This window comes from Hylaeus volcanicus, chromosome 1 (assembly GCF_026283585.1).
Source record: "Hylaeus volcanicus isolate JK05 chromosome 1, UHH_iyHylVolc1.0_haploid, whole genome shotgun sequence".
Lineage (NCBI taxonomy): Eukaryota > Metazoa > Arthropoda > Insecta > Hymenoptera > Colletidae > Hylaeus > Hylaeus volcanicus.
The window spans coordinates 34,609,733-34,636,105 of record NC_071976.1 but is presented as its reverse complement, the minus strand read 5'-3'; the positions used below and the strand labels follow the sequence as shown (position 1 = coordinate 34,636,105).

At 30.2% G+C, this 26,373-nt stretch overlaps 2 protein-coding genes across 7 annotated transcripts; one reads left to right on the top strand and one right to left on the bottom strand.

Annotated features, from left to right (window-relative positions):
• Positions 1–627: 627 nt before the first annotated feature.
• LOC128875631 (dedicator of cytokinesis protein 9) lies at positions 628–19,893 on the bottom strand. Of its 4 annotated transcripts, none has more exons than XM_054121794.1 (29): positions 19,630–19,893; positions 18,839–18,955; positions 18,022–18,200; positions 17,712–17,781; positions 16,890–17,330; positions 16,310–16,804; positions 16,061–16,227; positions 15,834–15,995; positions 15,690–15,769; positions 15,355–15,608; positions 14,993–15,234; positions 14,686–14,785; positions 14,142–14,513; positions 13,850–14,047; positions 13,622–13,768; positions 13,293–13,479; positions 13,187–13,216; positions 12,539–12,717; positions 12,223–12,428; positions 11,684–12,091; positions 11,249–11,549; positions 11,001–11,160; positions 10,698–10,858; positions 10,183–10,512; positions 9,955–10,105; positions 9,448–9,710; positions 8,998–9,355; positions 8,624–8,915; positions 628–8,554 (listed from the first exon to the last, which is right to left on the bottom strand). In XM_054121794.1, exons 1-29 carry the CDS (start codon positions 19,726–19,728, stop codon positions 8,320–8,322), a joined length of 6,384 nt encoding a protein of 2,127 aa, XP_053977769.1. In that variant the 5' UTR covers positions 19,729–19,893; the 3' UTR covers positions 628–8,319. The 4 variants fall into 4 exon arrangements, with proteins under 4 accessions (XP_053977769.1, XP_053978570.1, XP_053979398.1 ...); XM_054122595.1 differs by having other exon boundaries at positions 9,964–10,105; XM_054123423.1 differs by lacking the exon at positions 13,187–13,216.
• A 510-nt stretch (positions 19,894–20,403) lies between these two features.
• LOC128875826 (protein phosphatase 1L) lies at positions 20,404–24,237 on the top strand. 3 transcript variants are annotated; one of them, XR_008456892.1, is made up of 9 exons: positions 20,404–20,726; positions 21,065–21,310; positions 21,393–21,590; positions 22,562–22,852; positions 22,919–23,075; positions 23,154–23,284; positions 23,389–23,514; positions 23,588–23,696; positions 23,779–24,237. XR_008456892.1 is itself a non-coding variant. In XM_054121740.1 (8 exons), the coding sequence occupies exons 1-8, from the start codon at positions 20,691–20,693 to the stop codon at positions 23,858–23,860; spliced, it is 1,449 nt and encodes a 482-aa protein (XP_053977715.1). In that variant the 5' UTR covers positions 20,407–20,690; the 3' UTR covers positions 23,861–24,237. The 3 variants fall into 3 exon arrangements, 1 of the variants encoding a protein (XP_053977715.1); XR_008456891.1 differs by having other exon boundaries at positions 20,407–20,726; positions 23,389–23,696; positions 23,779–23,952; positions 24,051–24,237; XM_054121740.1 differs by having other exon boundaries at positions 20,407–20,726; positions 23,389–23,696.
• The last annotated feature ends 2,136 nt before the right edge of the window (positions 24,238–26,373 follow it).

Genomic DNA, 26,373 nt, shown 5'->3' with positions numbered 1-26,373 from the left:
AACCAATCACAGCGCCCGAGTAGCGCGCGCTCACTCGTGAGAGGCTGGCTCGAGCCAGGACTAGCAGGCCAGCCATTGGGCAAACCTCTCGCGGCTGAGCGCGCGCTACTCGGCCGCTGTGATTGGCCGATGGTTTTTCGTTAATGATTCAAAAACGAAGCCTCATCCGACATTTTTGCAAAGGAAATTGCGAATCAGAATCGTCTCGGCTACCTCCCATTTTCGATTCTTACACAAATTCTGAGACACCCTGTATACAGTAAGTAATTTTAACACACATACACGTACAGTGTTCGTTTCGAATTCAAAACAAGACAAAAACAGTAAGTGCCGAGAAAAGAATTCTCCTTTTTAAGAAGGACCAATTGTCAACCCTACCAGTGAGTATCGAATAGTACTTTTAACGTTCCCAATCGCTCGAAACGTCTATGTCGATCGTCGAATGATACGTTATTACTCGAATTGGCTCGATTCGGTCCGATCGTACTTGAACCTTTTGCACTCAACAGAACGATCCTCTGGCGCAAGTGATCAACCACGAGGCGACAACAATCTACGTTTATCCTGAACTTTCGTTGAATACGTTGATAGGAATATCGGTACACGAATAGGCTCGTAATTTCTTTATATATATCTTTGTAGAAAAAATTCATAACTTTTAAACTAATCAGTTCTTTTATCCAAGACCGTTAATATTTTTGTTAAGAGAATAGAGTAATGAATTTATTAATGCATACAAAAATTGTATATAGCGTTATCAAAAACATCGAGGTGATTTTGATTTCATATTAAATAAAACGGTATTTCAATTTTCGTCATCGCAGCATTTTGCCAACTGCCTACCGATTCACTTTTGTTTGAAGAATTTCACGTCAGGTGTAAGTTTGACAAACATTTGTCTGGATTTGCTAATCTCGTCCCAAGGAAAATATCGTTGGGTGCAAAGGGTTTATTCCAATGTCTATTCGCCAGTGCTCGATGGCGAGGGTTAAAGTTGATCGATGGCGGAATTTTAAGCCGGCGACTGACTTGCAACAGAACATTGTAATCTAACGCGAGCATTCGCTTACAAGGAGAGTGCAAGACCTTCAACTCACCAATTTCATTGAAACTTTGTACACTTATATAGATTTCGTTCGTATATATATATTTTTTTTTTTTTTGACGAACCTCTTTGATCATCTACTTTTTACTAAACTGAGTAGGAAGCATTGAGAGTAGGGATGGCGTGAAAAATCACTAACAATGATTTTTCACCGTGATCACAGAATCACGGTCGCAGTCGTGATTAAACTTCGATCACGACCGTGATCCGAAAGATGGCGTTTCAGAAGCGGTTCATGTTAATTATTATCGTTAGTGTATCACTGTCTCCCCTTAGCGGAAATTCAAGAAACTACTAATGAGTCAAATTTAAATTGTATTAAAATTATGTTAACATTGCTTTTAGACCATATTATAATACATATACAGGGTGTCCCAAAAATGTTGGAGGTCCTTGTAAAGCGTGGTTCAGGGGGTGATTTGAAAAAACTTTTTCCTTAGCGAAATTGTTGTCCGAGGCTTCGTTGAGGAGATATTAAACAGAAAACCCCGACCAATCAGAGCGCGAGTATGTCGATGGAGCGGCCTTGGTAGCGTATGAGCGCGGCCGCCTATCGCGTAGCCTACGCTCAACCGGCATACTCGCGCTCTGATTGGTCGGGGTTTTCTGTTAATATCTCCTTAACGAAGCCTCGGACAACATTTTCGCTAAGGAAAAAGTTGTTTCAAATCACCTCCTGAACCACCCCTTTCAAGGTGTTACAACATTTTTGGGACACCCTGTATAACCTAAGAACAACATAATTCGTGAAAGTGAAAAGAATGTTCTCGACCAATTAGAAGCGATCACGAACAATCACGAATCACTGTGAAAAATCATCGTGATTGTGAATGAACGTGATTGAATCACGAGTGATTCAAAAGTAGCAGTTCACGCCATCTCTAATTGAGAGAGAATTCAGCCGAGATTTCGAAGCGAGCATTCGTGATTCCAGAAACGATCTTGTAATGTAACGCTGGTGCCGAACCGTAAAATTCGTGCCGAGCAGTTACATTAAAGCGTTCTGTTGCAAGTCAGTCGCCGGCTTTAAACAACGCAGAGAGAAAAACAACATCGGTCGTCTGGTGCCAAATTTCGACTAGTAGATAGCGTAATTCTCGAAACAAGTGCTTCCGTACTAACGATTGTAATAAGTGCTGCTAAGGGTGAGATGGAGAATTCCGATCAATGAATCGACGTGCAATCCGACGCATGATTTGTCCGGTTTTAGTGGATACATTGTAATATACATTCGTAAAAGTCGGGGGTAATTTAACGACATTCCGGATCGTTTCATTATTTTTTTTTATTTTTTTTTTTTTTAAATCAATTCAAATATCTCATATAACATCCAAACGTTCAGTCGGTTAATATATCGTTTAGTGATATTAATTTAATGACTCGAACTTCCGATGTTATAGTCCGAGAAAGAAAGCATCGTTCTGAAGAACAGTCTCTCTATCTCTCTTGTTTTGTTATCCCATCGGGAAGCACACGTGCTTGTGTTTACCTGCTCGTCGGAAAGTATCTTTATGAGCCGGCTAAGAAAAATAAAAAAAAAATATATATATATATTTCTTGTAATTAGTCTTATTTATGTCTGTAAGTAAACCGTCTCATCGTGTGACCGAGAACATTGTATGTAATACTCGTAGCAGATTCGTGCGTGAAATATTTTGCAAAAGAACAAATGTAAATTTAATTGTCCAATCGGATAATTATTACATGTTGATTTGATTCGTTAGTCCAGAAATAAAAATTAGAATTCGAACTGTGGAATGAGTATTCTTTAAGGAGAACGAACACACGAGTAATTATTTAATCAAACAAAATAACAAAGTTGACTTTATTCGTCATCTGTTACTCGAATAAAACATCGTTCATCTTTGATTTCTATTAATTAAATTTCTTTTCCGACTCCCACAGTTTCAATCATATTAAGGTAACAATAGCTACTAGACCAACCTAATCATAATCTTAAATAATTATTATTAATTATTAATTATTTAAGATTATAATATGTGTAATTCTACTTTCTATGCACGTGAATGCAGAATGTAAACGTATTAGTGAACATGTACGTAGAAAGTAGAAAGTTCGTTAGGACGATTTTATAGGATCGTCATTACCGTGCGAAGGGGATCAAGATTGTCGAGTAATACTAATATTGATGATGCCGGATCACGACGGAGTGCGTATCTTTCATTCGAGTAAACTTTATACGTGCAATAGAGCGAGAACTTATGTTAATTAATTAAACGTAGCCGTACAGCTTTTATCACTTTTTTTCTTCTTTTTTTTTTTTCTTATCTTTCTTTCTTTCTTTTTGTATAGATTTATATTTTTTACAAAGCCGTGAGAAAGAGTATGAGAATTCATAGTCACTTAATCAAAACTTGTGAGATTAAAGTTATAAATTATTTCAACGCGTAATCCGAACGTGCCGCTACTCGAGAAATGTGTCAGCGTTATTTCAAAGGAGTTTAACGAACGTTAACCGTGTGAATGAGAATGAAGCATAGTTTATTTTAGCCACGGTTGAGTGAATGTTTGTTGTGTATGCGGTAATATAAATCGATGAATATATAGTCTGTGGTATTATTAACACAACTTTTGTAATGACAGTGTAAATATATCGTTGTAAATACGTTCTATAATACATACTGTATAATGTGTCCAACGCACTAGCGATACCTTTCCCACTAGTATACATATAAGGACATAAGGAAAGCTATTTTTTTTTTTTTTTTTTTTTATTATTATTATTAATAAAGACTTAGGCCATCGTTGGCCCATGGATGTTAGCTTACAAAACTATAAAAATATAATACTTCTATCAAAAGTTGTTTATATAGCTATTCTCATCCTTTTACAATTATTCCCTTGCAACTTAATATCACATTTCTTGCAAAAATCATTAATTATTTGAATTTAGAGGCAAGCTAATGGACCCGCGATTGGTATCAATTCTTTACTTTTTTCTGCATATTCATATAATTTTACATCGTAATTATCATAATTCAACTTCTAATTGTTGATTTGTACACTAATAATTGAATGATATTAAATTTTTTTATATAAATAAAAATTCCGTAACATGTGGCGCTATCTTTTGGTGAACTCTTTAAGTTTGTCGTGAAATAGTTTCCATCTCGGCGTCGTTCGATAACGCCACGAACATGAAAATTTTCAAAATATATATTCTCTACTTTTTTCTGCATGTAAACGTAATTTTACATACTTTCTGTCGTAATTCAACTAATAATTGTCGATTAGTACACTAATAATTGTCTAATGCCTAGTTTTTTAAAGAAATGAAAAACCTGGAAGTGTGGCGCCATCTAGCGGCGCCAAAGTGGCAACTATTTCACGACAAACTTGGATGGTTCACTGAGAGATGGCGCCACATTTTTCGGTATTTTTATTTATTTAAAAAACTTAATATCAGTCAATTATTAGTGTACAAATTAACAATGAGAAGAATTATTACAATAGAGCTAACATTTTCAAGTTATTTGTCATTTTATTATCTTAATCACAATGGAGTAACAAATACAGTGTTTCTATAATGGTCACATATATCAATAATTATAACATCGGTGTATTATAAGTTGCAAGCAATGTATTTGCATAAAAATAATTCAATGTAAAATTATCAGAAACGTTGTGCGAGTATGCCTTTTACTTATTATCCCATTGCAATTTATAATAATTACTCAAATGCTTTATAATATTAAAGTTCAAAAAAACTGATCTACTTGCAAGGTAATTCAATAGTATTATTTTTAACATAATTGCTAATTAAAAAATGTCATGTATCTGTACAAATGTATGCATATTTAACGAACATCGACTAAACTCACAAAGTAGCATTTACATTTTTAGTGTTGCATCACAAATTAATTTGATACTTATTAAAATTAAGATTATATGTTTTTTATATAATTGCAATATTTATTTTCGTGCATCATTCATTTATATTACTGAATTTAGACATGTGCTTTTTCTCTTTTGCATACATACATAGTTCTTAATATTGTTCTTTCTTTTTTTCTCTTCTTTATAAAAGATTACAATGAATGCAAAATATCATTATTTTTATTAGAAATGACAATAGTAGTTGTAACGTATTAATGGACAGCATTCTGACTTTCATTTATGAAAACTTTCACTACTAAAGGGACACCGCATTTGACAAAACATCTTCTTCAATTATATGAACAAGAATATCCTCTAAAATTGTTTGATATTTTGCTTTGCTAAATAATAATTAAAAAATAAATAAATGTAAGATACATGTATATGTAACACACAAAACGAAGTAATAATTGTTATTAGGTGTGTATTATTTTGTAGTAAATCTCAAAATTAAATAATGGGCTGTTCAAAAGTTACGTCACACTCTTAGGGGTAGCTTGGTCAAAGAAAAAGCAAGTTATAAGAAAGGATGTCAAATATGTAAATTAAAATTTTATCGGTAATTTCTTTTTTATACACATGCTTTGCTTCAGTGAAAGAGATCAGATGAAATTAACATCACGTAATTTATGAATAGCCCTTAAAATGTATTGTAAAAGAATATTTAACAAGATTTTTGACAACCTTTAAATGCATACAAAACATGATTTTCCTTTTCCTAATACATTTGAAAGTATATAAATTAATATAACAATTATTGCCTCATTTATTTCTAGAGAGCTTTATGAAAGATCATTTAGTATAAATCCGGCATAAATTTATTCTACTTAACATAGATATCAGCAATGAAGAATCCAATGTTTTATATGTATGAAGTATATGTAGTTGTTTCTTAAAATTAATTTTTCGTATAAATAGTTTATAATTCTATAAGCATAACTTCTTCTATTTCTAATGGTATCATTAATTGAAACAATTAGTAGCATACATTTTCAAATATTCAGACGTTTCTGTGCGATGTCCATTTGCATTACACCTAGCTACAAAATGCAGTCTGAATGAAAGAAATAGTATGCTATGGCACATAAGCTTTACTTCCTTTCTCAGTCAAATACTATTTATATTATCTCCAAATTGATCCATTAATTAAAATGCTATCAGTGTACAAGTCTAATCTTTTTAATTTACATACTGAAATAGATAGTTTGCATTCAGTCTTTTTGTTGTAGCATTACAACAGTAAATCACTATACATTCATTACTCAAATTTTCAAATCAATTGCAATTTTGGAAGAATATGTAACCGCATGTTTTTATTTTAAAAATGACACAATTAACTTTATAGGAAGTGAACCCATTCTTTTATGACTGAACCCCAAATTCGTATATTATGTTACTAATGTACAGCTGTATTTCTTTTTTATACTAGTTAAATTTAATAAAAATCAATTGTAATAATGCAATGACAAAATCATTTACAATTCTATCGAACGGTTTTCAAATGTATCTATTGAAACATTCTTTTAGACAAGTTCTATCTATGAGTGACACATATTCCCGAAGATAAATAACAATATTTCGTTATTTAAACACAACAGTCTATACATACTAATTACAATTATACATTTACTATACATAAAAGCACGTAAAATTTTCAGATAGTTTTTTGTATGGAAACCCATAACAGAGTAAAGATCATTTTTATCAAATAAAAGAGTTCATTCCACTTTTTTTAAAAATTGTTATCTTATGTGCAATAAATGCAGCGAGATACAAAATTTAAAGACACTCATTATTTACGATATTAAATTTTATAAATACATAAAATTTTAATTAGCTGTAGTTTTTATATACATAAAGCATTGAACAAAATTGTACAAAATGAAAATACAGTAAATATTATGCATTATTTAGAATGTATCACAACAAAATTATATAAAGAAGACAAGCAAACAATATGAAATAAAAATAATTTCTGAAAAATATTATTGGAAAGAAAGCAGTATTTTTGTTAAGTACATTATCCATAAAATTTTGTGTTACCGTGAATCAGAATGAGGAGATTCAACGATTATCGTGATTTCATGTGATAAATATTGTAGTAGAGACTATATAAAATATAAATTTTCATATCCATTTCAACAAAATTTGTCAAAATTTCTTACCGTATAGAATATGTAAAAAATTCGTATTCGATTAAAATGTGGAACTTTTTAAACTGATACTATCTCATAAAACGTTTCCCTCTTTTCAATTAATATTTGCATTAATATTGAATGATTGCTAGCTATATCTTCTTTACATAATACATATATGTAGAATAAATTATACAAATATATACAAATTAAGTTCTACACATTCAACGTATTCCAATATACAAATCATTAAATCCTTAAGTCAATATGTACGCATATATAAATGCCCCTTTAGGTGCTTGACACCAAAATATACTACATTCAACTAGATTTAATATGTATAATATTCTTATTCGATAGATAGAAATTGCATATTGGTGTAGACAGTTACAAATCTTTAAGTTAGAAAACATGTAAATTTGTTTACGAAAGTAAAGTATCTACATACTATTTTTGAAAGTTACTTTTCTGTCAGTATAAATTTGCACTAAAAAGAGTGTATATATGCTAAATATGGCATATATATGTTACATATGAAAATATGGCAGTGATCAAATTATTGAGGACATTTGCATTAGGCCACAGTGTAATACTTTTATATTGTTTTTAGATATAGTATTTTACGTCCACTGTTTATGATTTTTATCCATTTTATCCAGTAAAGTCCTCGAATAAAAATGACCAAAAGTTACAATAAATGGATAATACTTAAGCAATACCATTTAGTACATACAATAATTAAAAAAAGTTTGATTATGACAGCAAAGTGGAAGTGTAGTAATTGACTTACGTACTATTATAATAACAACCACAAGTAGTAACAGAGTGTCTTTTGTGCTTAAGTAAATTAATAATCAATTAGAATACAGTAACTCATTGAAAACAAGTTATTTTTATCTTCGCTGTTTCGAGTAATAGAGAGAGAGAGAGAGAGAGAGAGATATTGCTTACAAAAACTGTACTGCTTTAAGCCTAATATAATATGGTGAGAATTGTTTTCTTTCATAGAGATTTGAACGTCAATTTCAGTTTCTCCTATTATTTAAAATAGCGAAAATATTAAAATGGAGTAACTTTAGTGGAGCACTGTGTGTAATTAAATTTGTACCATTCACTTACATAAGAAATTACTTTAAAAACAAAGCTAATTTAGTTACAGATGACATCATTTTAATCATCATTTTAGGCTGTACTTGTATGATTATTAGCACCACTGATAGCACTAAACAAAGCAGCGCTATTACGTTTAAAATTACCAACTTGTTCATCAGGCCAAATAGGTTCTCCAAGCAAAGATGATAAATTCTGACATAGTTTCTGATAATTTTCACGTAACACTTCTTGATATTCGTGTTGATCAGATGTTATTAATTTGCTATTTATTTGAAGCGCTGTGTAACATATCTTAACAAACTCTCTGAAAATCAGTGATATTGTAAGTAAAATAATAAATAATTACTTTTCCTTCCTTAATAAAGAAACTTACCTAAAGACATCTTTTAGTTCTTCAACTTTATCATCTGGATATTGTGGCGACAATGCAGGATCTAAAAATGCAGAAGCGTATGCAAGTGGTCCAGCATTTACCGTAACACATATGCTTCCTTGTAGCCTTAATTGTAATTTTTTCACATCTGTCGGACCTATAAGAGCGACATCTTCTAACTCTTGGACGCGCTGTCGCATTTCATCCAAAGCAACTTCAATTGGACTCAGTTCCATTAACCGTTTTTCAGTTACCAAGATGCGTTTTTTAATGTATGGAAAGGAATATTGAGCTAAAATATAAATGAGTATTAATGGTATTTGTTTGTTTATAAATTATTTGATAGGTGGCAATTAGATGGAAAATTAGCGTACTTGTAACAATTGTTCTCCGTTTCCATTGATCTTCTGGATTACCTCTTGCTTTTCCTTCTTTAGTAAATGGTGTTTCAAACATGAAACACGACACATTGTGATTCTGTTCGAATTCTGTTTGTCGTGTATCTAATTCAAATTTTTCAAAGTAAGGCGTAACATGTGTCACTTGAATATATGCTAGTTTTGGATCTAATTCAGTTACATCGATAGGCACGGAGTCCATTATCATCTTGACATTCTCTGAACCAAATTTATCGGAATATAAATGATGTAAACGCTCTGAAATTTCTGATAAAGATGTAATTTTTGGCTCTTTGTAAATGTACTCTTGACCATTTTCATCCTCAAAATACGCCTAAAAGCACATGTATACAGATTACTTATACATGTATTATATGGATTATATAAATGAAAATTATTAGTAGTATCACTTTTTAATATTCTTACCGAGCCAAAAAATGCAACTCTATAGAACCTTCCAAGAAGTCTCTTCCCAGACTTAGTAACCTCGACAATCTTATTACAGGCTTGTGCCAAATGCGAATAACAATTTGCTAAAGCTTCGTAATTTCGTTTTTCTTCATACATAGGAACTATTAATCGATACAAATGTCCAAGGAGTTCGAATCGTTCTGCTTTTTCTAATATGTCAGCACAAACTTCCAATTGTTCAAGAAGTAGATAGTCGTTGTAATGAATATCTTGCACACCTAAAATAATACAATTAATCATAAAATTTTACATCTAAAAATGAAAACTAAACAAATGTAATCCATGCAAACATATTAATACCAATACATTCAAATTTAATACAAATTAATCAGAATAAATATAATTTCAAATCAACAACATGCATTTTTTACATGTATAATATAAAAATTGATAAGGAAACAAGCACGATTGAAAATAATAGTAACTTAATACATATATAATACAAACATGTGCAAAACATACAAATCTCACCAGCATCGAGTTTAAGGCTACATTCGTCTCTAGAAATATTTTCAGAGATTTTGTCAAAGGCTTCCGCTCCCCACGTGTGAACTTTCTTCAATTTCAAATATTCCGCCATTAATGCAGCGATATGTAATTGACAACAAGCGGCCTAAGGAAACAATATTAATGTATTTCATAATACATAACATACGAACATTTTATTTTAAATGATTTCAAATTATGTACCTCTGAAAAATTTCCATCCCTTGCATGATTTCTAGCCATAGTTTCTAACCACGTATGCCTTAATTCTGGTGTACTAGCATACGAATTAGCCAAACTATGTTGTAAATCCACCAACATTTCAGGATCATTATTGTGTTCTCTCATTTGGGCTGTCGCCATTAAAACTGTTCGAATCCTTTTATTAAGATCTTTAACTTCAACTGGAAAACCAGTACCTTTCATCACTTTATCAGACGAAGCATAACTATTTATTAATGAAAGCGATTCTTGAAATCTTGAATTATTCAATCCAATAACATTTCCAAGCATTTGGGAAACTGATATTATCACCTATTCATGAGCAAATAGTGCGAATAAAATATTAAAAATATTCCTAGATTTATATTTAGATAAAATGAAGATACAAATTTATATATTTAATTCTCTTAAGTATTAATCAATAATTTTACAAAAGTAAATGTTAGTGACATGTTTTTAATAATTACAAGTAATTTGATTTTTTTCAACATGCTTACTTGTAAGTGAACTCTAGTTAACCCCTTCCTGCTAGTGAACTCAAAATTACTTCTCATAAGAAGGTAAAGCAAAGCACAGGACTCTTGCCTAATGGAGCTCAGTTTACTATTACAGCAACGTAGTAATTCATAACACAAACGTCCACAAAGAACTGCATTCCCTATAAAATTAATAATAAATGATTAATTAGGATTAATAATGAATTTTTAAAAGTTTAATTCTTTCAGTCGTAGTAAAAGTCAAACACATGTTACTACATTCTACGAATATAATTGTATACTACTCATCATTGTAATTCGTACCTTGAAAAAGAATTATAGAATAATTATTTAAGAAAGCTCTAAAACTAGCGAAAACATGACGCAGCAAAGTTTCAGATTGGCCAACTTGCAAGAATGACAAATATATACTGAAAACTTTCTGCATTATAGGATTATCTCCATCTGCCGCTAAAAGTACATCCTACAAAAAAAATCACATGTATACGAACAATTTACTTCTTAGTAATAAACCACACAGTTCTACACAATATCTACACATCATTTCATACCTTAAAATGAATACAGAATAGTCCTAAACAATCCAATGCAATGAGACCAATTTCTGTTGCCATATTTGCTTCTAATAAAACTTGATGTACTTTTCCACTGTCAGTTTCAACAAGATTTTCTCTTAGTGTATTGTTATGAGGTTGTAAAGTACTAGTGGCAGACCCTTCAGTAGAAAAATCAGGTGGTGCCATTCTAGCCGGCAATGTCATTGCTTTTACTGTTCGAGGTTTTCCACAACTGTTTGCAGCATTCGTAGTTATTTGTCTTTTTCCAACATATTTAAAGTGGTGCAAACTCATTCTAAAAAGGAATCATAATAATGTATATTTTACAGTATAGAAATAAACAATCAATTGCAGAAATTTCTATATTTTTAAAAACTTTGCAATACTTTGAAAAACATTAGTCTAATGATATATTTAATATTAACTTACTCTATTACTGAAAAGAAGTTTAAAATTTCACAATCGCTGCATTGCTGCCACCATGCAATGACCTGATGATCACCCAAATATTTTATAACAAATAGGAAACAAAGTAATATGTCTCTAACTTCTGACGATTGCAATTTATCACATCTAGGCGATGACTGTGTTACGCTCAAGGAACGTGAATGTCTCTTTTTCTCACCAGTACCATTTTCGATAGGTTCACGAATGATAGTCGTTTCTTGAGATATATTTGACTGAGAGGCGCCAGACATGGTTGAAGTATCTGACTCTATACTAGTACAGGAGTAACCGTTAACCAAACCTTGACCTGCTATGGCAGCGAAATACGTAGAATCACGTAAATGCATGGATGCTCGTATTGGAGACTGTGTATCCAAGTGTAACGTGAGTCTACACATAATATTATATATAAATTATTCAAACTGCTTATTTACTTCTCAGAAAAATGTAACACGTTTAAATTGTTTGATAGTCTATAACTTCTAAATAAAAAATGTAGCATTAAAATTTTGAAAACATACCTATGAATTGACTTTGGAGTTCCAGTAGTAGTTGTATTACTACTAGTATCTTTGTTTGCTAAAAATGAACTACTAGTTGATATTCTACTGATACCATTTTGTTTAGCGTCTGCTTTATTATCATGTACAGATTGCAGTCGATGTAAATTTTCCAATACAATACCTAGCCACGGTATGTAAATGGATGCTATTCTACTTAATTGACCCTGCAACAGAATGCAGTTAATTATAAATTAATTTAGTTTAAATCTTGAAGACTACATTGCCTTAATCTTAGTATTGCATTCCATTATAAAGTATTTTATATTAACCTTACCTTATTTTGATATCTATCATCAAGTTCGTGTTTTGCCACTAAATCTCTTAATGTAGCTATTGCTACTTTTCGAATTTGTATAATTTCATTTAGAGAAGTTTTGACTTCTTGCATTAAGAGTCCAACCAAAAAGTGATGTTTACAAAAATCCTCAGATAAACAATACTCGCTCATTAAATCTGTAACGAATATTTTATATTAATACATTTATTCTATTCATATTACTTTTACATGAAAATAAGAAAATATGCGCATACATAAGGGCCACCTATAAACATTAAAAATTGAACAAAATTAAGATAGCTTAATGGAAATATGTTTTAAAAAGTTTGAGATTGCATAATAGAACATGGTGTATAACATAAAACGTGTAATTATTGTATGTACATTCTAGTCTATGTGTACACTATATTGCATAAATATTAAATATTCTAGAACTCTTAAACCCTTCATAGATTTCAGTGCATTTCAATAATATAATAAACCAGGCTTGCATTGCAACAAATAAAAATACCATAACAGTATTTTCTAAAAGTCTAGTGATTGATAGTGATTAATATTAAGAAAACTGTGTGCAACTCCCACTCACTATGGCTACAATAATAAACCACAATAAAGACGGGAGTGTATGAACATGACTTAACATACCATCACATTCTGGATCACTCTCTGTATCTTCTAAATAAAGCATAAAATGATTACATTATAAAATTGAAGATACCGAGTATGATAACAGTACTAGTTCTATATTTACCTCTGGAAGTAATTCGTGATTGCATCATCGGCAAGTTGAAAGACGCATAGTGTTCATGGGAACAAATTATTTGCAGGAACGTAAATTTGAAGTCATGCAGCGTACGTTGATCTCCAGGAGAAAAGTTGTCTATGTACAAATTGATGAGACGAAACACATATCCACGATCCATGAATGTAAGACATCGCTATTTTAAGATTTATAGAATTAGCATAGAGTATTTTATAAAGTAAGGTATACATATAATGAGTGTATTCAAGTTTTTAATAAAAAATAATGTACTTTATTATTTAAATGTAATATTGAATGCATAGATTATATTTACTTACTTTTAGGAACTGTGCAAGACTTTTGTTCAATTCATGTGTTTCAACGGGCATTTCTTTATACTTGGTCATAAGATAAGGCATAATAACTTCTACTAAACTTCGAATTTTGTCATGGTATTCTTTAGAAAATCTTTCATTCCTGTGCATCTGTAAAATAATTTGGTTAAGTTAAATTCATTTTCGTAAATTCTGTTGAGCAGTGTATGTTCCATTTGAGTAAAATGTTACCTTTATTCTTCCTGTTGAAAGTAAATGTTGAGCCATGCTTTTGATCATTATTTCGAAAAAGAAGCTGGAGTGGTGCATGAATTTATTTACTACTAAGAAATCAGTGTTACTTGGTTGCAACAATGTAGGAAGATGTTTTCCTAATTGCTCATGAACTGTTATACTGCCATTTCCTTGCGAAGGCGATACAAATACAAACTGTAAAGCATATCAATATGGTATTAATATTATTTTTTTATTTCATTTTCTTAGTCTTCTTATTGTTTGAAAAAAACTTAATATAGTGCCTTACCTTAATGTAAGCTTGAAGAGTTTCCTTTCTCCCAGCTTCGTGCACCATATTTATAAAATGTATTAAAACTCTTATAATAAATAATCCAACTTCCTCGTTCATAGTATAAGTTAATAATGTAAACAGTTGATTCAATATTGTAGGAAGAAAGGTGATAACAGTAACTAGCTGTACTGCGTGAGCAGCTTTTAATATTTTGCAAGTTTCCGAATCCGCTGGCATTGCTCCCAGTTTCGTGTCCAGAATTCGTTCCATGTGAGCAAATAAATTATGCAAGTGTACATCACGTGTAAATACAGTTGAAATTAGTTGAAAAGCTACTGTGAACACTGGCCGTTGAGAATCAATCCAAATAATTTCCGGTCCTGCATTCTGAAGTAGTATAGAATTAATTATTAGAATATTTAAAAGTACAATTGCAAATGTCTGTACATCTTACTTTACTTTGCAAAAAAAGACATTAATAAGATCATCGATAAATCAATTAAAATAATATTCAATTGTGTACACGCGTACACGTATAAATGGGGGCTTTAATTCTTACCCCTTTTCCAAGCCCAAGTGGTTGTATAGAAAGATATCCTGGAGGTAAGTGTGTTGCCACGGGTAATGTTTGTACGTTCATATCCATATCCACATTTAATCTATAAGAAATATATATTTCTTTTTATGGCTATATGAGTACATTACTATTTTGTTGTAAATAAAAAGGTATATAATATCTTGTATTAGCTAAATAATGTATAAATTAATGTATGTACACATATACGCTAATACAAGGTATATAATATGTATTTTATTTCAATTTGTGTTTAAGAATTTTGTAAAACTTTGTAAAAGGCATATCATACCTTCCCTTATATAACAAAGGGGACCAAGCATAACCAACACAGTTTTCGACTCCATTTTCTTTCTTCTTGTTCATATCACAACTTATATGATAGAAAGAAAACAGTAAATGGTGCTTAGAATGAAGTTTCGTCGGTAACCGTATTTTGATTTCTTCGTACCAAGAGGGAATTGCATTATGATGTAAAACTGCACAACATGCTCGTAAACATAAAAGTGGAGCACCAGGTCTTCCATATATACACTATTACAAAAACATGTAGAAAACATTAAAAATACTTCATTAATTTTTAAACCAAATTAGTTACTTTATTTGACATTAAACAAAAAATTAATACACATACTCTTCACACGTTATACGTACTCTTAAAGGCGTAGTATCTTCGCTGTCATCGTTCCGTAATTCAACGATGCACGCAATATTTCTGGCTCTTGTAAATATTTTTTGAGTATCGAAGCATAGAGTTTGTGGATATACATAAAGATGGTTAATGTACGTTGTGTAAGGATGAACGTCTTTTTCCGAAGTACTTTCAAATTCTGCAACTTCAAGAGTTGGTTCAGACGTTGGTGGTAATGGAAATGGCTTTAAAGCTGTTAAGGATGTAGACAATGTATCTAGACAAAAAATGAAATTAATCGATGTATCATTTATTGTTTGTAAGTACAAGAAATATATTTTACTAATCGAATACATACTGTCAGGTAATTCTGTAATTGACTCAACTTTTATTTTTAACCAGCCAGGTATCACAGTCAATTTACTAAGCTTTTCAGGTCTAAAATAAAAACAATATTCGTCAACATTCATACATAACTTCATATATAATCTTTGAAACATACTTTCTATACTCTGAAAGAAGTTTTAATAATTCATCGTCCTTAATTTTATTTCCTTCTTGTCTATATATTGCTGGAAAATCTGACGATGTATCTAATTCGTTACTATATAATCTAAATAATGGTCTGGCAGCCCAAGCAAAAGGCATTCTGTAATTCCCCAGTCTAAAAAACAAACATCAAAGCAATTAAAATTCTACATTATTTAAAGAAGTATATATGATCTATACCTTTGACAACATGCTCTGACTTGTTTGTGCAGTTTCAAACCTAATCGTGGATCTTTTGCAGCTCTTAAATATGGTTCCGAAGTTTGGCATATGTTTCCTTGTAATATTTTATCTATTCTTACAACCAAGAATATATCAGGATGAGGATTACTAATACTAAATATGGCCTGTAAAAGTGAAAAATAAAGCACACTTAATAATTAACAAACCAATTATTTAATTATACTATTACAATTGTTAACAACAAACCTGTTTTGGATATTTAATCCAATCTAATGGTATATTTTTTAAGTCATCTGGTAATTTCATATTTTCTGTAGATTCTGTCATAATACCTACAGGACTTAGTTCTTTTACCATTTCTTGAACAACTTCATGATTAATATCAAAATGAAAGTTTTCTGTAAGTTTTCTACCATTCCTCGCATCGTAAAGACTTAATGTTGTTTGATATGGTTCCACCTGACACAATGACTCCTTTTCATCTATTGGTGCTTGTAATCTAAATTTAAGACTTTCACATTTCACAAAAATTCTATGTCCAAATTGTTCTTTGTATGGATCAATATTTTGTTCATTAGAATTGCCTGGGTGTTGCTTGCTATGTGGAATATGAGGGTAAATACTGAATAATCTTTTACGATTTTCACGTCTAGCTAATGCTATACTGGTATCAGTTTCTCTAGAATATTTGATTAGCTGTGGATTCATGCTTTGCTCCAAGCCTTTTAACGTTCCATAAACCTGTAATTAACATCATAAAACGTGATTTTCAACAATTCTATTGAAAACATTTGTAATGAATATCGCTTATATTTACACATAATACCTGTATAGGTTGAGGTGAAGGAGGGGGTGTATTACATGTTCTTTCTAATGAAGCAGCACGTTTTTCTTCTTGTTGTTTATAATGTTGTAATACAGAGCTCAACTTTAATAACCAATCTTGCATATCTGTCTCATTATCTGCTGCTAAAGTATACGATTTATGAGTCCCGCTCATTCTTAACTCAAAACAATACCTTCCACGTTTCGGATTCCTAACAACTTCGGTGCAAAAATCCATTACTATTGTTAATTTCGCTTCTCCTTTTTTTTCATCTTTAAAAAGTTCAAGAATATAAGTGCCATCAACTTCTTGTCTAAGATGACAAAATCGTCTCTTGAATGATTTTGAACCAATATTTGCAAACATACGATCGCTGCTACCAATTTCTGGTCCTTTCATTAAATAGCCTTCTTTTGTTATTCCATTACTTTTTGTTAACTCCTAATGAAATTAATTAATCTATTTGATTTTGTTATACTTTTCCATACTTGTTTATCTAATGTTTCATAGTAATATCACACAAGAAAATGAAAAGTATAAAAGAACAGATTTATTGTAACACAAGTTACAAAGTATATAATAGAAGTACATTTAAAAAATAAATTCTATTATTATTGTACTGTAAATTGTTTCTGCAAAAAAACAAATTAAAAAAGAAAAAGAATATAAAATCTATTTCTAGAAATTCATATACTCAATTCATACATTTACTATTGTACATTATTATATAAATAATATATTTTTATTAATACAATACTGTGATCAAGAATATTAATTTTACACAGCATTAATAATATTTACACTGAAAACAAAATATTTTACCTCATCAACTTGGTCTACATCTGTATCAATTTCATATACTTCATCTTTCAGATCATCTGCTTTTGATATTCTATAAAAATAAGAAAATACAAATATACTAAATTTTACTAAGTACATTATATTTAATAAACTAGCATGCTGCAATTATTAATATGACAATATAAAAGTATAACTCTTTTATTAGTCTAAAACATTATTTAGTTTAAATTTTATATGCACTATTTGTAGAAGTTAGACATCATTACAAAAATTAAATAATGATAATTAACTTAGTGATGAATTTCCTTGGAACTTAGATATAAAAACATACTTGGGCAATTCAAGATAAGTTCCACTATATGCTGAATATTTGTAATGTATAAGATTCCAATTAGATGTATAGCTTCGCAAACATTCTTTCGTAAGAAGGTTTTCTGTTCTTTCCTCGTTATCTGAAACTTGTGGTACTGTTGGTACAAGAGTACGGTATCTTCTAGGCAATACCACTTGCTGCAGAAGAAAGACATACTAGAGCACGTTGATAATTTTTTTTAAATATTGTATTATATTAAATATTACCTTTAATTAAATAATAACATAAAAAGCAAAGGAATTTTATTACAGAAGTTCAGAAACAATATAATTCATTTCCTCACTGTTTATAATATATAAAAATATACACAGAAATTTATATAATAATATATATAATATTTATATAATACATATACGTTTTTGTTTACTTCATTTCTTATTTCCAAATATTTTTTCTGTTTCCTATCTTTTTGTTTATTATTCCTTGTTAATATTATTGATATATTTATGTTTTTTCTAAACAATTTCATTTATTGTTATTATATACATTTTTATAAACATTTGTATATTTTCAATTATTTTTATCATTATCTATTCCTGAAGAAAAACTGTTTGAAACATTGGTAAAGATAATTATATTGTTTCTGTATTGCTCTTATACCAACAAAATCATATCTAATTAATTATTTGATACCATAAGGAAAAAAAAAAGAGAACATTGATACTACTATAGTAAAGCTACTAACATCCTGTGTATGAACTCATAAAGATTTATCTTTTCATACAACGGATGCACATTCTGTCAAATAGATAAGAAATGCTGAGTTGAAACTCACTGAAACATCATCTTGAGGATATAATAGAAGCTCTCTCTGCGGATCATTTTGTAATAAAGTTTTATTCTTTAATACAAAACTTTCAAAGTCTATAGGTTCTACTAAATGTGGCTTATTCTGAAAGTAAATAAGAATATTATAAGATAAATGATAACATATCAAAAAAGACATTACATATACCCTGACCTGGTTAGTAAAAGTTACTTTGAAAACATAAGAGAACTAAGATAATACCATTAATAAAATGAATGACCCCTAATCTATGTAAATTAAAACTTCCAGTAGATCATTCTATAGAAATTAAACATCAATTTATCAATCTCTATTATGTCATGACAGTAAACGAGCCAAACAACTATTCTCGAGAAGAATTCAACTTATCCTTAATTCAAGGTAATAATTAATGAACCAAGACATTGCAAGATACCATAAATGGTCATGTTTCAACGTGAATAACATTATCCTTAAAAGAAGTGGAATTTTACGTCTTCAAGCTATTATACAAAAAAAAAATTAACGCGAATAATGCTATTACGACATTATAAACAAAAATTGAATAAAGATTATTCTATTTAATCTTAAATTGGATACATTTATAACAAAAATTGTGATAATAGTTATCATGAATATTGAATTAACGAAGTAATGAATGCTCCAATAAATAATATCCAGAAGAAGTTTTCGTTGGTACTGATTATTACTGCATACTTGTTGTTTAAAACAACTGCAAATGTTGTTAGGTACACTCGAGAGGCCGAAAGGTATCGGGTTGAAGATGTCAGCAGACCTACCTGTACGGTACTCTCACGTACTACCTGAGAGACAGTCTCCCGTAATTGAGCAGCCATGCCCGGCTTACCCAGGCCACGAGTAAACTTTCTTTCGCTCATCTTTGCCGATGACACGTCGATCTCATCACCGTACACCAACAAGAACAATCACAAACATCACGCGTTCTCATTACACACGGTCGTAGTAGTAACCACTCATTATGGCCGCGGCCATATTTACGCGGCTTCTAAGCTCACGTCGTAGTAACGCATGACAGCTCACCCTATGAAACTCGCACCGTAAAGCGTAATACAATCGCTATATCCGGTGTGTACTTATACATTGGAGTCAGGGCCGGTTTTAGCAATATTAGCGCCCCGAGCAAGATTATCGTCGCGCTCCTTCAGGGGTATATACAGTGTGTCCCAAAATGTTGTAACACTTCGAAAGGGGTGGTTCAGGAGGTGATTTGAAACAACTTCTTCCTTAGCGAAAATGTTGTCCGAGGCTTCGTTAAGGAGATATTAACAGAAAACCCCGACCAATCAGAGCGCGAGTATGCCGATTGAGCGTAGGTTACGCGATAGGCGGCCGCGCTCATACGCTACCAAGGCCGCTCCATCGGCATCCTCGCGGTCTGATTGGTCAGTGTTTTCCGTTAATATCTCCTCAACGAAGCCTCGGACAACATTTTCGCTAAGGAAAAAGTTGTTTCAAATCACCTCGACCCGAACCACCCCTTTCAAGGTGTTGCAACATTTTTGGGACACCCTGTATATCGGCATTACATCGCGGCGTGAGCTTAAGGGTTATCCTACAGTAACGTTTGTAATTCGGGTATCGTCTGCTGTAGATACCAGAATTACCAGATACTGTAAAAATTAATTTCCGTTCTTGAACACGACTTTTGAAAACATCTCGAACGAACGATTAAACAAATTTTCGTCGGCTTATTAATGTAAATTTTATTCGTGCTTTATGTTCAGTCACGTACACGTTTTCATAAATAATTATCAAATTTCTGCCGAACTGGAGTACGCAGCAAAACTGATTTGATTTGAAGTGTTCTTTAGTATATATTATGGATGACGAGCTTGAAGACAGGATTTTGTATCAGGTAACATAAAAATAATAAAACGCGTAACTTTTTTTCTTTATTTTACGAAAATTCACTTTGAGATAGAGAAATTCGTCACACGTTAGATTTACGATATTCATGTCGCGTAATTCGTATTCAAAAATAGTCTTAGTGCTCTCCTTTTTTTTTTTACACAATGCACACTTTGAGCAGCAATTCGAATAAACAAAATTCATTATTTTATTGAGTAGTGATAGATAGTAAGATTTGATATCAACAACGTTTTTTAAATAAAATATGAAAGATTTATATTTTTAACATAGGACTAATTATCCACTAATGATAATCTTGTGTATACCTTTGTAATTGTGCAATAGACATACATATCCCACATGAAGCTAGTGTCAAAGTTTGCTGTGGGTATTCCTACTGGATTCAATGCTGGGATAAATACTCCTTTCGGCTATTTTTGGAGAGTCATGAGAACTTACGCACTGAAACCAGAAGTGTTAATTTGTGGGGTAGTTTTGGCAATAATTCTATTTTACATACAAGCTGTTGATGTATGGAGCCGATCACTATTAGGAAAAATTCAATACACACTTGGCCGAACCACATCAAAAGTATTTAAATTATAGAAAGTACTTAAAGAATAGCTTATTATTTACATAGAAATATTTATTATGTTTCCTCTACCTTTAAAAGGTTACAAAACTACAGTTTCTAGTTAATGATTCTGTAAACAATGGAGTAAAGCTCAGTTGGGAATTGAAGCAAGGATATATTGCTGCTTATGCAGTACAAGGCCATAGAGCTCATATGGAAGATCGTTTTGTTGTAAATGAAGACATGAATGATACAGGTGTATCTTTGTTTGCAGTATTTGATGGACACGGCGGAGATGTAAGTTTAACAATATTTAATAATTTCATTTGTTTAAATCTTTGCGAAGAAATTTATTCAGTTGTCTTCAAAATAAAATATTTAACAAATTTTACTTTTTAATGTTAGATGTTTCATGTAACATTATAAATTTTATATTGGTCTTTTACGATCTTATATGATCATTATCTTCCAAAATTGCAGATAAAAAGTTCAGCAATAAGGTAAAATAAGTGTATTTAATAATGTTATAATTATATGAAAATGTTAACACAACATTAGAAATTAAATTAAAAAACCATAAAGTAAAGAAATAGGGTTCAGTGAGATTGCAATGCATTTATCATATAAGTGTATTATTTAAAAACTAAATATATTGATATAGTTTATTTAGATTGTACATAAACTATAGATTCATACAAGTTATTTTTCATTACACTTTTATATAACAATTGTTTTGTATACTTATGATTGCTTAGCTTATATAGAAAATTTAACCATCATTACTAGAATGGTGTTCCTTACATGGAATATTTTTATAAAAATAAAGTAGTGCATGAAGAAATTTAGACAAATTATAATATAATTATTGAAAGTCTAGTGTTTCATACTTTATGTACATTGAATAGATTGTTATAATTTAAGAAGGGATATCAGTGTACAGAATTTCTTAATTACAGAATTTTTATTCTTTAAGAGCTTGCTATAACAAATTATTTGAAATAAAGATGTTTTGTTCTTTGTATATTGATATCTCTGTAATATACTATAGTAATATACATATAATAGTTATTGCACTTTGAAAATTATTACAACGATAATTCATATATTTAATAGTTAAGTACAATAAAAGAGATTACCAAGTTACATGATAGTCTTTAATAATGTTACAAAATACATTAATAATAGTCTATTAATTACATAACCATACTATGAATGTATTTTGTTATTAGAAAGTATTAGGTAGATTTAGCCTAAATTTTTTTTCACAGTTTGCAGCAAATTATGCATATGATAATCTTATTCCAAACATTAATAAAAAAGTGATTGAATTGAAAGACATAATAGCTGGTAGAGAACCTCGTGTATTAAAAGACACGGTTCATATAGAAGAACAACAGAAAGATGAGAAAAGTGATGCAGGAACCCTTGAACGCAAGAAATCTTTTCGTAAGACAGTGAGCACATCATTAACAGATGAGTTTATGAAGAAGACTGTAGGTGTAACTGATCCAGAATTACTTGATAAGTTAGATAGTTTGCAGAGACCAATTACAAGAGAGGTATGATTAAAACTATATATAATGTTTGCAAACGTAAGAAAACATATTCTTTATTATCACTTCAAGGTAAGACCATGCAGGACAACAGAAAAACCACCAAAAATAGATATTACAACTTATCTTGATGGAAATAAAATAAACTACGGTAGACTATTAACTGATGAAGTGTTAGCAGCTGATCGATTATTAGTTGAAACTGCTAAAAAAAACATGGATGTAGCTGGTAACAATTTATTCGAGTCTTATAGTATTCTGTTTATCCAAAGTTCAAAATAACTTCATGATATTTATGTGAATTTAGGTACAACAGCTTTGATTGCTCTTTTAGAAGACAATAAATTGATTGTAGCAAATGTTGGCGATTCAAGAGGTGTAATGTGCGATGGAAAAGGAAATGCAATACCTTTATCATTTGACCATAAACCTCAACAAGTATGTATCTTTGCTTATGTGAATAGACTCTTATCTCAGTTATAATGAATTTATTTTACTTAATATTGCAATACGTTTCTTTGTGTAATGAAAACTATTTTTAGGAAAGAGAAAGAAAAAGAATATCTAAAGCTGGTGGCTTGGTAACATTTAATGGTGTATGGAGAGTCGCTGGGATATTAGCTACTTCTAGAGCTTTGGGAGACTATCCATTGAAAGATAAAAAACTAGTAATTGCCGATCCAGATATTTTAACTTTTGATCTTAGCGACCATAATCCAATGTTTATTGTTTTGGCGTCAGATGGTTTATGGGATACTTTTACAAATGAAGAGGCTGTAGCATTTATTAAAGAACGTATAAATGAACCACATTTTGGAGCAAAAAGTATTACACTGCAAAGTTATTATAGGTAATATAAAGCAACATTACTATTGTGTTAGACATTAATTTATAAAACTAATTTACCAAGTACTTCTTTCTTCAACATATAGGGGTTCTGCAGACAATATAACTGTGGTTGTAATTAATTTAAAAGATCGTAAATACGGAATATCAGAGGCCAAAAAGAATTAATAATGTTTTAATTGTACAACAAATTTAAGTGATTTTTTCCAAAGATATTTTCTAGTCGGTTACATTTTCATATTAACGACTTATAAGTAAATGTAAGTCTGAAACAAAATAAGTGTACATACCTTATGCCGTATCTGTAATACTAAAATATGTGATGTTTTAATCATTGTTAAAGATTCTTCTTTTGTAGAATGCAGCATCGCTTTTAATTATACCTTTATATTATAATTACTATTTTATGTAATAGTATTCTGGAACATGCTTCATTTATAAACAAATATTTATGCATCGATTCGTTCCAAGGAACAATAATATTATCCCATAGTATGTATACCTGAAATTTATTAATATTAAATACTTATGTAGCATGCTTTTAATATTGTATTTGTTCCCAAATCTTCTTTTTTTATTTCTTCTATATGTTTATAAGATTTATGTATAAATGTTCATATTATAATTATTATTGTAATAATTATCTGAATACACATAGCATAACAAAATTAAATACTAAGATGTGATCCTTAAATAATACGAGTTTTGCGAACAAACGTGAACATATTTATTTTTGTATAAGCGAATGAATGAATTCTGTAAATGTGTAATCTGATAACTAACACTTAAGTACAATAAATTAAGTGGCTAGTAACATGTAAGTGCAATAGTTCATGTCTAAATGGCTAACAACATTTAAATTTAATAATTTATAAATATATGTATTAAAAATGATAAATAATAAAAGTGTATAATATGTTATATAACGAGTTATTTTGATTGTGATGCTTATATTATTTTATACTGTATACATCTGTTATAATTGTAATCATATATTTTTATTAACAGTAATAAAAATACTTTTAAAGTTGAAGTTTCATTTTATTAGATAAAATTGTATGACATTTAAATAAATACAGTTTGTTGTTTGTAAAGTACATACACATTTATCTTAAATATATATTATTTGATATTTAAAATTATTATATAAAATATGTAATATTTAAAATTGTATATTTAAGTATCACATGATAATCAATTATTTTTATATTTGTATTATAAACAGCGTTTAAGTAGTAATAGACTAATTATTTTATAGCTTTTTCCTATAAGTTTTATAAAAATTTATATTTATTATATACTGAATTGTAATAAATGTCATCATAGTTCCAAATGTAAATTCAACTTGTAGTTACTCTTAATAACGTAATATTAAAATGAATTGTTTAATCATGTTCAGAAATGATTACCGTGATTCTACCTAAGATTATTATTTAATAAAAAACCGACCAGCGTCGACCAATGAAATTTTGATCGCATGATAACCTCTGTTACATACATTTACATCTATATATATGTATATAACTTCGCCTTCTTATGGAACGTACTAAATAACCTGATATAACCTATATCGTTGCGTTGGAAACTGCATTGTAGGTCGATCACGTTGTGTTGTGGTTTGTGGCGTTTAATTTAACTGATGTAACATGTGTACATATACAAGGTAGTGAAATCACATTATTTGCAAACATTTGTAACAAAACTGTTACTAAGTAGTTTTAAATCATTTTAAATGATTCAACAGTTCAATATGAAATTCTTGTTAGTTTATGGATCCAGAGGATAAGTGAAATCTATTATGTGAATAATAAACATAGAAAAAAGTGTAAGCTGTGATAACACGTGCTTAACGAGAGAGAATAGTAAAACCATGGAGGGTTTTGTTGGAAATTGTAATATACAGAAACTTTCTAAACAAAATTATGATAGTTGGAAGCTAGAAATGAAACAAGTATTAATCCTTAATGACTTATGGCCATATGTAAACGGAGAAATAATAAAAACAGATCAGAATGCAATAGAGTTTGATAAGAAAGACGAGAGGGCTCTTGCCTTCATATTATTAAGTATAAGGAGGCCACAGTTTAATCATATAATGAATGCAAAAACAGCGTATGATGCATGGACTATTCTAAAAAAGAAATACGAAGCAAATGATTCAATGAAGGAAACAGTTTTGTATGAACAATTACGTCGAATGAAGAAAAGAGCAAATGAAAGTATGATGGAGTTTGTGGACAAGTTTCTATACAAAGCGAAAGAATTAGAAGACTTTGGAATTCAAATACCAGGAGAAATGTTATCTGTAATGCTTCTAAACACATTACCAAAGGATTATGAAGCATTTCGTACTGAAATAAAATTATGCAACAACATACCATCCATCGAATCACTCAAAATGCAGCTTCTTGAGCAAGAGGAACAACATCCTGCAGTTTGTTTATATTGATTTTAACCTATAATTTAAGCTTGACTCTACTAAAAAATCACTTGTATGAATTGTGACCATCCCATGTTATTTAATGTGTACTATGACTGTATTTTGAAGAAAAGTAAATAAATATATTCTCTTAATATTACAATTATTTATGTTTGAAATGAATAATTTAAAAAAAAAACTTGATATTTTCAAACCATCTTCAAATGTATAATCGTGGAAGTAATTTGATTATTTAATTTGG